The sequence below is a fragment of the Alosa pseudoharengus genome, unplaced genomic scaffold, assembly GCF_046254945.1.
Source record: "Alosa pseudoharengus isolate Yale_2024_CS ecotype anadromous, Long Island Sound unplaced genomic scaffold, YU_APseudo_1.1 YU_APseudo_1.1_scf_5, whole genome shotgun sequence".
In the NCBI taxonomy this organism is placed as follows: Eukaryota; Metazoa; Chordata; class Actinopteri; order Clupeiformes; family Clupeidae; genus Alosa; species Alosa pseudoharengus.
In genome coordinates this window covers 41,996,243-42,008,742 of record NW_027468837.1, presented here as the reverse complement: position 1 = coordinate 42,008,742, position 12,500 = coordinate 41,996,243, and the positions used below count along the sequence as shown (strand labels likewise).

The 12,500-nt window shown below is 44.0% G+C and overlaps 1 protein-coding gene across 4 annotated transcripts in view; it reads right to left on the bottom strand.

The window, feature by feature from the left end:
• The window catches only part of inavab (innate immunity activator b), a 65,351-nt gene that overhangs the window by 22,718 nt on the left and 30,133 nt on the right, over positions 1–12,500 (bottom strand). For all 4 annotated transcript variants that reach the window (XM_076268465.1, XM_076268464.1, XM_076268466.1 and 1 more), the window contains one exon: positions 2,364–2,497. In XM_076268465.1, coding sequence (XP_076124580.1) covers positions 2,364–2,497 — 134 coding nt within the window. The remainder of the gene's footprint in view (positions 1–2,363; positions 2,498–12,500) is intronic.

Below are 12,500 nucleotides of genomic sequence, written 5' to 3'. Positions count from 1 at the left end.
CACACAATCTGTGACCTGCCGCATCTACACACACACACACAGACACACACACACACACACACTCTGTGACCTGCTGCATCTACACCCACTCACACACACACACACACACACACACACACAATCTGTGACCTGCCTAGGGTTGGGTATCGATTGGGTTTTATCGGATACCGGTGCTAAATCGATACTTATAAAACGGTGCCGGTGCTGAAACGGTGCCTGAACCGGTACTTTGTTTTTAAAATGTTTTAAATTAAAATGGTCTAAAGCATGAATGGCTTTTTTTTTGTTGATAAGACAAATTTGAACATGAAATTGAACTGTTATATTCAATTTACTATGAATATCTCATTGCTCCTACAAATAATACATTTAAATGTTAAAACAGCTTGCCATGCATGCACACACAATGGTAAGCTCTGCTTTTAAGTTTACCCAGTGTAGGCGGTTTGCCATAAGGTATGTTAAAACCGCTTGCCATAGAACATGGACAACTGCATTTGCAAGCAAGCTAATCTAACAGGGACTCTACTTTCCAGTTAATTCAGTGTGTTCCCAAATGCTTCAAGAAATTTCATGTCTTAACCCATAACACGCAATAGTTTTGAACATGTCAGGCTACATGTCGGTGTTGAAGTGTTTAGATTCCCAGCGCTAGCCTAGTAGGCCTAGGCATTTTAACAGCAACTATGGCTATGCACTAACACCACTCAGCTGAGTTTAATTAGCGATAACGTATGGAGATGGTTTCGTAGCCTCTTTGACAGCTCAGTGACATCAGGTATGTAACCTACATATTTATGTTTTTGCCAGCTAACTTTTAACATGATCTTCATATTCATTGTGATGCTATATGGGCCTCGTGCACATGAAAGATTAATATCATGCCATTATGTTGTTTAACACCGTGAAGTTTTCACCTCACAACTTTGCTGATAACATTTCAAATAAATGCCAGTTAGCGCATTAGCAAGGACATTGTGTAAGGTATTAGGCTGCTGTTAGGCTGCTGTTGATGTTGTTTCATAGCCTTTTGCTTGTGTGTAGTTAGGCCCACTGCTAGATTTTGACAGGAGCTATCGATAGCGATATCGCTTTAAAGTAAGCTACTTGGGCTCACGCAAGCTGTCAAACACTGTCCACTCGCCTATGTGGTGCACCCCTCTGGTTTATACATCCACTTATGTTAGCTAACTGTATCTGGATGTGTTGCTATCAGAGCAAGACGTTAGAGATGGTGCATGACATGCAGTGATGCCTCGTATAAAATAAATAAATAAATAAAACACTATTTAAGCACCGAAATGAGGCACCGAATTCCACGTTGTTATTCGATGCAGTTACTACCGTTTGTGTCGGCACCGGTGCCATATTAGAACCGTGTTTCGGTGCCCAACCCTAGACCTGCCGCATCTACGCATCTACACACACACACACACGCACACACACACACTCTGTGACCTGCTGCATCTACACCCACTCACACACACACACACACAATCTGTGACCTGCCGCATCTACACACACACACACACACACACACACACACACACACACTCTGTGACCTGCTGCATCTACACACACACACACTCCTGCTGCATCTACACACACACACACACACTCCTGCTGCATCTACACACACACACACACACACACACACTCCTGCTGCATCTACACACACACACACACACACACACACACACACACACACACACACACACTCCTGCTGCATCTACATCGACTCGTTTCTCATTCCCGTCTCTCACTCCTGCACCTGCTCACACACACACCGAGTCCAGCAAGACAACAGACCAGCGGCTCCTCTACAGCCGGGACAACAGAGCAGCGGCTCCTCTACAGCCGGGACAACAGACCAGCGGCTCCTCTACAGCCGGGACAACAGACCAGTGGTGCCGTGCAGAGCCAACAGACTAAACATTCTTACTACCTAAATGAGTCTATCTTCCTTGGAGGGGAAAATAATAGTCTCTTTTTGCACTTTTTTTCAAAATCAATGAGCATCATACTCACAGCCTCCCTATGACCTTCTGTAACTTGGGGCAGCCGTTAGCACTCTGGACTTGTAACCCCGTCGAACCCCGACCAGTAGGCATGGCTGAAGTGCCCTTGAGCAAGGCACCTAACCCCTCACTGCTCCCCGAGCGCCGCTGTTGTTGCAGGCAGCTCACTGCGCCGGGATTAGTGTGTGCTTCACCTCACTGTGTGCTCACTGTGTGCTGAGTGTGTTTCACTAATTCACGGATTGGGATAAATGCAGAGACCAAATTTCCCTCACGGGATCAAAAGAGTATATATACTTATACTTATACACACACACACACACACACACACGTGGTTGTACTCACGGCCTCCCGGATGCAGAGCCTCTTGAGCTCCAACACACACGCGTCCAGATGCTCCTCCAGCGACTGCAGCTTCAGACGCACCGCTCGAGTGTGTGTCGTCACGTCCTTCATCACTGTACACGGGCTATCAGGGCCTGGGGTACACACACACACACACACACACACACACACACACACACACACACACACACACACACACACACACAAACACAAACACAAACAGACTCACACATAGAGACACAGACACACACACACACACACACACACACACACACACACACACACACACACACACACACACACACACACACACACAGAAGTAAGTATGACTGCTCAGACAGAGTGTGTGATAACATGAACACCTGTTAGCAGGTTTGTGTGTGTGTGTATGTGGAGATTACTCTGACTTATGACTCAGGTCAGCTGTCATTCACACACCTTCACACACCCTTCAGTTGGAACCTGTTCCCAAATCATTCTGGGGTGTGTGTGTGTGTGTGTGTGTGTGTGTGTGTGTGTGTGTGTGTGTGTTTGCTGAGAGCCACAGCCCCATTCCATCCTAAGGTATTACAATAGAATACAACACTATACTGAACATTAGATTATATGACAGGACAGGACATGACAGGACATTATATTGGGGCGCTGAATGGGCAAGTCAGATTCAGCTACGCCTTGTCCATCACACAGTCTAATCTCACAGGAGCATGACACTCTCACACACACACACACACAAAGCGCTTTCAGATATAACCTCCGGAGTATATGAGGAGGTTTGTCAAACGGAGGTCCTACCCTTCGGATGATTCAGATATGATGCTAAACTGCGGACCTAATACTGACCTTACACGGACGTATGTGTGAACGACATACACGCACATTACAACCTCCGTGTGGTTGTCGAGTGAGGGGTGGGGGCTTGTAGAGTTCACAGACATGACGCAGAATATATGCGGCCGCTGCCTGTCACAGCTGCTTTTTGTTTACAAAATGTAGCCTATGCATTATGTAGGCTAAAGAAGAGAAATCTATTGCATAGGCTAATACTTGAAGTAGGCTAGTCACTTGAAAGTAAGTGCCCACTTGAAATTGACCTAGCCTACAGTATTTGTATGTGTGCTTCAAATAAACACATTTATCTGTTTTCAACGTTATGTACCAGAATTAGCTATAGAACCCCAAATCTGGTTTGCGTTGGAGAGAGAGCATGCACAAACTTTATGGTAGGCTACCAGCCAATTCAGTAGGCTAACTCAAGCCTTCAAGTTCATACAACGTTTTTAAGCAACAAACAAAATACTAACATTAATAACAGTGAAGTTGTTCGTTTTTTCATGGTTTATTTTTTCCAAAAGCATCCTCTCCCCATGTGTCTATTGCATTTACGTAAGGAGCTTGGAACAAAGTTGGGTTTTCTTCGTTTTCATTTTCTCTAGGCATATATGCTCAGCAAATATCAGCGAGCTCAGCTCTGAGGTCATGAAGGCTATCAATGAACAGAAAACCGTGTTGGCTAACAATTTATTAAATACTCCTGTTATTGTCGTCAACGACGTCGCTGTAGGCTACTGCCTTTTCAGCGCCTTCTGCTTATGATGATTCAGTCTTCTGAATTCGTTTGTCCTTGCCATGCAGTTGTAGGCTAACGTGTCTCTAACGTTCCCTTCAGGTGTTCTATCAAAATGTTGTATGCCCTCATGGACAGTAGCTCCGTGATGTCTGCATATTTCCTGGACAGCACTATGCCACTCCATCATAACACTACTGGCATTTATGTCAGATCTAACCACATGGACGCACGAAAGAAACGTCACCAACACACCCTCTCACTAGGTGTGATTTTAACCGCATGTTCTACTCCTCGTTCAGACACAGCACATTTACATATTTTCCGGAGGAAATACTAGGGGGGGAGTAATATAAACACCGGGTAAATTCGGACTTCCATATGACCGGTTATGTCGTTCAGATATACGGCCCCACCGTTTAACATCGGCAGAACCTCCGGTCTTACACGTATGTCTGAAAGCGCTTACACACACACACACACACACACACACACACACACACACACACACACACTTAGCCGCGTGTTCAGTAGCCTGACCTACAGGATGACCCACATTGCTAACAGCAGGCTCAGAGTTATGCTGCTGCCAGGGCAAACAGTAAACAGCAAAACAACACCACAACATCACCCACAAACAATAAACAATAAACAATCATAAACAATAAACAATAAACAATCATAAACAATAAACAATCACTCGAGCCACAGATCTGCGGAAGCCACAGCACAGAGGACAGACAGCTCAGTGTTCCTCTACGGTTCTCCTCTACGGTTCTCCTCTGCTGTTCTCCTCTGTGGTTCTTCTCTACGGTTCTCCTCTACGGTTCTTCTCTACGGTTCTTCTCTACGGTTCTCCTCCACGGTTCTTCTCTGCTGTTCTCCTCTGCGGTTCTCCTCTACGGTTCTACACTACGGTTCTCCTCTGGTGTTCTACACTATGGTTCTCCTCTACGGTTCTCCTCTACGGTTCTCATCTGGTGTTCTACACTATGGTTCTCCTCTACGGTTCTCCTCTACGGTTCTTATCTGGTGTTCTACACTATGGTTCTCCTCTACAGTTCTCCTCTACGGTTCTCATCTGGTGTTCTACACTATGGTTCTCCTCTATGGTTCTCCTCTGCTGTTCTACACTATGGTTCTTCTCTACGGTTCTCCTCTGCTGTTCTACACTATGGTTCCCCTCTGCGGTTCTCCTCTACGGTTCTCCTCTGCTGTTCTACACTATGGTTCTCCTCTATGGTTCTCCTCTGCGGTTCTCCTCTACGGTTCTCCTCTGCTGTTCTACACTATGGTTCTCCTCTACGGTTCTCCTCTGCTGTTCTCCTCTACGGTTCTCCTCTACGGTTCTCCTCTGCGGTTCCCCTCTGCGGTTCTCCTCTGCGGTTCTCCTCTACGGTTCTCCTCTGCTGTGTTTCACACCTACACACACACACATCACACCTACACAGACTAACTGGAGTCCTGCTGAGCCTTTCTCTCTCTCTCTCTCTCTGTTTCTCTCTCTCTCTCTCTCTCTGTTTCTCTCACTGTCGCTGTCTCTCTCGCTCTCTAGCTCTCTCTCACACACACACACACACACACACACACACACACACACACAGCCGTGGGTATGGGAGCTATGCGGTGGAAAAACAGGCTGTATTGTGTCTGGAGTGATAAACGGTCATTGTGGCAAGCAAACAGAGCGTGACACTGGAGAATGCCCACTGACCAGTCATTTACCCTGGAGAATGCCCACTGACCATGCCCACTGACACAGTCATTTACCCTGGAGAATGCCCACTGACCATGCCCACTGACCAGTACTGACCACTCATTTACCCTGGGGAATGCCCACTGACCATGCCCACTGACCAGTCATTTACCTTGGAGAATGCCCACTGACCAGTCATTTACCCTGGGCAATGCCCACTGCCACAGACAGATCCAGAGATAGTCGGTGTCAGGATGGTGAGGGGTGTGTGGGGTGTGTGTGTGTGTGTGAAGTACATGTGCGGAGCGTTGGAGTGTGTGTGGTGTGTGTGTGTGTGTGATGTGTATGTGAGGTGTGTTAAGGCTCTGGTATGGTCGTGCGTCACATTTGCGCGTGTCCAAGACGTGCGTCATTTTTGCCGTGGACGTGAAGCATACTCCAACTTCTGCTGTCCTGAATGCACGTTAAATCGTTACGGTTAGCGCCTGCGCACTACGGATTAACTGTGATACTCTGCCCCACCAACTGGGGGCGGTACGTCGAGCCTGAAAGTAGGACACAACCACCAAAGAAGCCTGAAACGCCTGGGATGTGCGAGCACTGAACGAAGGAAGAGCTGATGAAGGAAAAAGCACCACGAGTAGGCTACGTTCGCCTGTCTGCTGGGAAGTTTGATAAGCTGGCCCATGCATCGCTCCATTTATCATCCACCAGAACACACACAGCACACCTGTTGGTATAGCTGAGAGACTCGCTTAGCCTACTTGCTTATTAGGCTACTTAGCCTATAGCTAATTGACTCGGCCTATAGCTAATTGACTGACTATTGGTGCGATAACGTTACAAAGTAAAGACATTTTTCTAAACACAGCATGGTAAGAACGAGTTGTGCGTACATATGTCCTCAGTTAAATTTGTATTGAGTCTTCACACCTGCCTCAAGTATGAACCAAAAACCTGTAAATATGACGTGTCAATGAAAGTTTTGAAGTAACTATTTGTGTTCATAATGTATAATGTCTCACTGTGATAATGGGTGTATTTAGAGCGAGAGGTAGCCTATTTATTCCTTCAATTATTATTATGATAATGCATTATCCGGTGTTGACAGGCGAGTTTCGAGATTTGAGTTCAGCATTGTTCAGGAGTAGGCTAGGTCAGCGGTCCGGTACCGGTGTTACCAGATATACGGTTTCTGAGATTCTGAGTTTCCATGGGTGGAGTCGGGTGGAGTTTAGCGTGAATATTTATAAACGGAGGTTGACGTGCGCGCGCGCCTAGAGAGCATTCATGAAGCGTGACTCAATTGGAACTGAAAATTTTGGTAAAGAAGCTAGAAGACTACAGCAATTTTAACACGTTTTTAAATGTTGATATGGGATATTGTGGAAAAACGTGACAATTTCGACGACCACTGGTGGTCGAGTAAGTGTACGATTAGGCAATTTGGCGTCTATGTTTTGATCTTGTGTAGCCTAGACAGGCTAGCCTACAGCCTATCAAATTGTCATTACTTTCATTTAGCCCTGTTTAAATGGGCTATTTAGCACTTAAGGTTGTAATGTCAGTGGGACATCATGGTAGATGACTTGAAAGTGTTAGTACATCATCTGTTTGTGTGTGTGATGTCCAATGAGTTTCGAGGTTTCGTCATGCATGTTTGCCTACACAAACATGTTAGGCTAGTTTGACAAATTTACTTGTGCTGCATTACAATGCCCAGCTACCTCTGTTGCCAAAAATGCTTTATTGGACATTCTGATATCTTGGAGTCTTGTGAAATAATAAAACTTGTTTTATACAATCATGTTCTTATTGTACCATTAGGGAAGCAGGGCATCAATATGGGCCATGCACTTACAGTATATTGGTTATGTTTATCCATAAAGGTCATAACTGCATTAAGTCAATATGCTTTATTACCTTACAAACACTATCTAGCTTTACATGGATGATGCCTACTTACAGAAGTCCTTAAGATACACAAGATGAATGGGTTATGGTGTGGTGAATGGGTATGAATGGCTAATGGTTACAAATTAAGTAGTACTTTACAAGAACCTATGTGCAAAAATTAGGATGATGGGGGGAGGGGGGGGCTATAACGTAAAGTTCATCAGTCATCAGATTGAGGTGAATGACTACATATGGGCTGATTATAACAGGTAGTAATCTGGCCCTTCAAACCCAAAATTAGTCATGTGATGCATAAATGACCCCAGGAGTTTTTACCTTAAAATAACGTTTCCAAAATCATTTTGAAAGCCCATGAACTCTTAATAGAGTTAATGGCATTTTGAGCAGGTCTTATCGCTTTGAAAGTTTACTGTTTAGGTAGGAACAGAGAAACACACCACTCCACTCGTGTATTTGATGGCAGACAGGCTCATATCATGCTGTTCTATATGCATGCCTATTAATTTACATTTTCGACCAAATCTGCTGTTCTATTCTCTAAGAATATTAGGCTAACTTGGCCAGACTCCCTCTTGCTATGTAAAATTAAAATTGAAAAGAATAAACTGCTCTACAATAGATAGACAGGGCACCCCATTTCTGCCCTTTGAAGGCTGATTACCCAAACTTTATTTTGTATATCCTTATCCTTGCACACAATACTCTGTGGGTATTTTGGTATAATAATATATATATTTTTACAACTTTGGCTTGACATCAGTATTAAGCTTAACTCAATGTTTTTTGTCTTGAAGATAAAATGTGATTGCTGCCAAGGCTGGCAGGCCTACCACTGAATGTGTAAACTGGCCTGACACTGAAGGACAGTTTATATGCCCTGGTTGTAAATAACTAATACAATAAATTGTTTTCACAACTTTTTGTGTGTTTAGTTATGTGTAGTAATTCCTATAGATTATGTCTCAGAATAACATATCACATGTGCATGAGCGCAATGACAGGATGCCATTTGTTCCGTTAGGACACACACAGGCGTGTATAACATGCTATTTATTGCACAGACATTTGTGTTGTAGGCTATACAGTGGGTCAATTTGATGTAGGCTATGTTGCTGCCTGGGCTAACATGTCACTACAGATGCACAGAGCCTAGGCTACAATCAAAACGATAAAAAAAAACATAATAGCCTAGACTACCATCAAGGCCTACTGTGAAAAAATCGCCAATATCCTTAATGGTAAGCGACCCACTGAATCTGACACAAAGTTTTGTTTGACTGGCTGCGACACAAGATAACAACATTGACACCAAATTGCATCTAAACTCGAACACGACATAGTCATACTTTCCATTAATAACACATGACAACATCCAAAAACGTGTTAAAAGGCCGTGGTCTTCTACTTTCTTTGACAACATTTTCAGTTCCATTTCATTCACGCTTCAGCAATGGGCGTCTAGGCACTCGCGCACCACATCCTCCGTTCATAAATATTCACGCTAAACTCCGCCCGGGAAACTCAGAATCTCAGAAACCGTATATCCGGTAACACCGGGCCGTGGGACATTCCTAACCGGGCCGTAGCCTACGACATGAGTTTAAAAAAAAAAATGCATGCAAACTAAACTAAATTTAATTCGCAATAATGTCACGTTTTTACATGGCATAGGCCTATATGCAGTTGTTTGATTGCACGCATGTTTGCAAGGTCTATTTGTCTATCTATCTGTCTGTCCCCCATTTAGCACTTTACATATTGCCTTTAGCGCTGCGCAGCCTCAGGTAAGCTCACTTCACTTGATCAGTTCTTGGCGAACGGTAGTTTCACACGAAGTTAGCTAAACTGCTAGAATGAGCAACAAAAAACAAGCATCTTTAGCACTAGCCAGAGTGTTTGAGTTGCGAGAGCCGCTGCAGAGATTTCTTACAGAAAAAAAGTCACCGTTAGCTGCACATTTTAGTGATGAGGACTGGGTGTCAAAACTCGCTTACCTGTGTGGCATATTCGGGTTGCTTAATGACCTCAATCTGTCACTCCAGGGGAGAATGACGACTGTCTTTAAACTGGCAGGTAAAGTCACTGTATTTAAAGCCAAGCTTGATTTGTGGGGACGAATGGGAACGGGGTGTATTTGATATGTTCCAAACTAGGGGTGTAACGGTTCATGTATTCGTATTGAACCGAAACGGTACGGGCGTCACGGTTCGGTGCATGAATTTACACGGAGAATACACGGTATAAAAATACATAAAACTCGTGTGCGAATTAATTAATGTCATGCGCAATTACTGTTAAGTACCGAGAGTTACGGGAGTTCTTTAGCGACACCTAACGCTAATCTGTAGCCTCGCCTTAGCTCTGAAGCTCTGATTGGCGCCTATGTTTTTTTTTGTCAGGTCGTCGGTCGAGTCCGTCAGTCATTAGCAGCACCAAGGTTAGACCTACAAGAGTTAGAGGATCCGCTGGTCTCTTTAAGATCGCAAGTTTGAGAACTTCAGTTACAGTAACGTTAGTACAGGCGAAAGAGTGGTGGATAAGATGAAATTGTGTGTCGGCGTTGTTCAGCATTGGGTATGTGAGTGGAAAAAATGCTACACATATTCGAAGCCATCACCCAGATGATGTAGGCTACCAATCACTGAAACGAGGGGAAAGAAACTTCCCGTGCGCTTCAGCAGCCTTTGGATACACATACAAATAGGGCCAAAACCTATGGCTTAAATTAAATGATTTCGTAATGACAGAAAGCTATGTAAATCGCGTGGTAATTACCTTTATGTTGGGGTAACTTGTAACTTCTCACATGAGGAGCTGGTAGTGTAAGTGCAGACAGTAAAATAAAGTGACAACGCTAACCAGGCTAATAAACAAACCATGCTACGGTGAGTTAACGTCAAAGGGCAAAGTCACGTGACTTCTAGTTGTAGTCTGTTTATGAAATGAAAGGAGCAATTTCGTTTTTTAAAAAAAGGCAAAATAGTGTGATATTTTCACAGTTAGTAGGCTAGATTATTACTTTACACACAATGAAAAATATTGAGGCAAATTGTAGACCCTTCCATATACAACTAAACACAGATGTTGAAGGTCTTGCTTAAGTGGATTTTTAAAAATCATTTTCTATGTAATTTGCACTTTCAGAAATAAGAGATGCTGTAGGCCTATTTTCAGTTTTATAGCTGATTGTCTTATTTTGTTTACAAGTTACAGATTGAGTCTGGGCACTTATTGTACTGTTTAGCCTACATCTTACACACTTCAGGCTGTTGCAGATAGCTTAGGGAAGAGACTGTATGACACTAGGTGGTACAGCCTGAGACATGTACAAAAAAAAATGCTTTCTGCATTTTTGTTTTGCTTTTCCCTCCATTGTACCGAACTCGTACCGAACCGTGATGTCCGAACCGAGGTATGAACCGAACCGTGACTTCTGTGTACCGTTACACCCCTATTCCAAACAGTAGTGGGGGTTTTAGGAGAGACTGAGGCAGGGCCCTTTCTCTCGCTGCTGGTGCGCGATCACCTTGTTGCGCTCTACTTCCCATCCTCCAAAGATCCACGGCAAACCAATGAGTGGGTCCGCAACCCATTTGTCAATATCCAGAATAGTCCTAATTGTCAGCGCAGGAGGAAGAGCAGTTGATCGAAATTGCAAATGACGGTGGTCTTAAGAGTGTGTATGAGGAAACCCTCTCTGGCGGGTTTTTAGATCAAAACCATAGCAGAATATCCCGAGATAGCCGTAAAAGCGCTGAAAACGTTGCTATTTTCCACCACGTATCTATATGCGAGGCCGGGTTTTCTGCAATGACTGCAACTAAGACCAAATTGCGCAATTGACTGGACATTTCAAACACACTGAGGGTGTCACTGTCTTCCATCACCCCCAGATGGAACCTTCTTGTTGCAGGGAAACAAGCACAGGGCTCCCACTGATTATATTCATAATGCACGTTTAGTTCCCATGATTTGTTACGCATGTTCACACTTGATAGCTGTAGCTTCACGTTGTTCAATTTTCATAGTTCATAGGTCTATTGTTACATTTTTACTTCTTCAAGTTCACGTTTTTCACATGTTTAAGAGTTTGTTAACTTCACTGTTCATACATAACTGGAGCTAGTTCTTTTCAAGTAATGCATGCACAACACATATGGAACATGGAACCCCCAACCCACTACCACCACCCCCCCCCCCCCCCCCCCCCGGTCCATGAAAAAAAATGGAAATCAAACCGGTCCATGGCACATAAAAGGTTGGGGACCCCTGGGCTAGGTGATAATGATTGCACCTGGGAGAGGTAGGCTACATTCCCTTTATTATTATAATCACTATTGATAACGCATTATATACGGAACAGGCGAGAATGCATCTCGACCAGCAAGTGTTACTGGGTTTCGCCTGGGCGTTGTAGATAGATACCTTTATGGCTCTGGGTTTCGCGATTTGATTTCAGCATTGTTCAGTAGCCTAATAGGTGCTAGGCTACGCTCATTTTTAAAAGATGCATTTAATCCGAAGTCATGTCAGCTCTCTATGCAGGCAGTAGGGCTGTCACTTTTTATTCGAACATGACGTGAAATATCCGTAGTCGAACTATAAATAAACTATTCGGTTTTTAGTGCTGTGTAGCGCATTTCTACAGTCTATGATTAGTTTTATTTTATTGTTTGCCATCTCATTCAGTGCTACATGATCCAGGGCTCATGACCAAAGCAAGCCAATATAATAGCCAGTAGCCACAATGAGCCCATGTAGCCATCCTGTTTCGACAATCAAAGGTGACGCACAGAACGGCCAGCAGACAGATAATTACGTCCCCAACTCATCTAAAATGTGGTGTCTTGAAATACTTTGGGTTCTACACCATAGATGGTAAAGTGACCGTTTAAATATAATGTTAAAGAATGTATCTGTGGATTGTGGCTTTAATCGGTCGAAGTTGACTCCATGT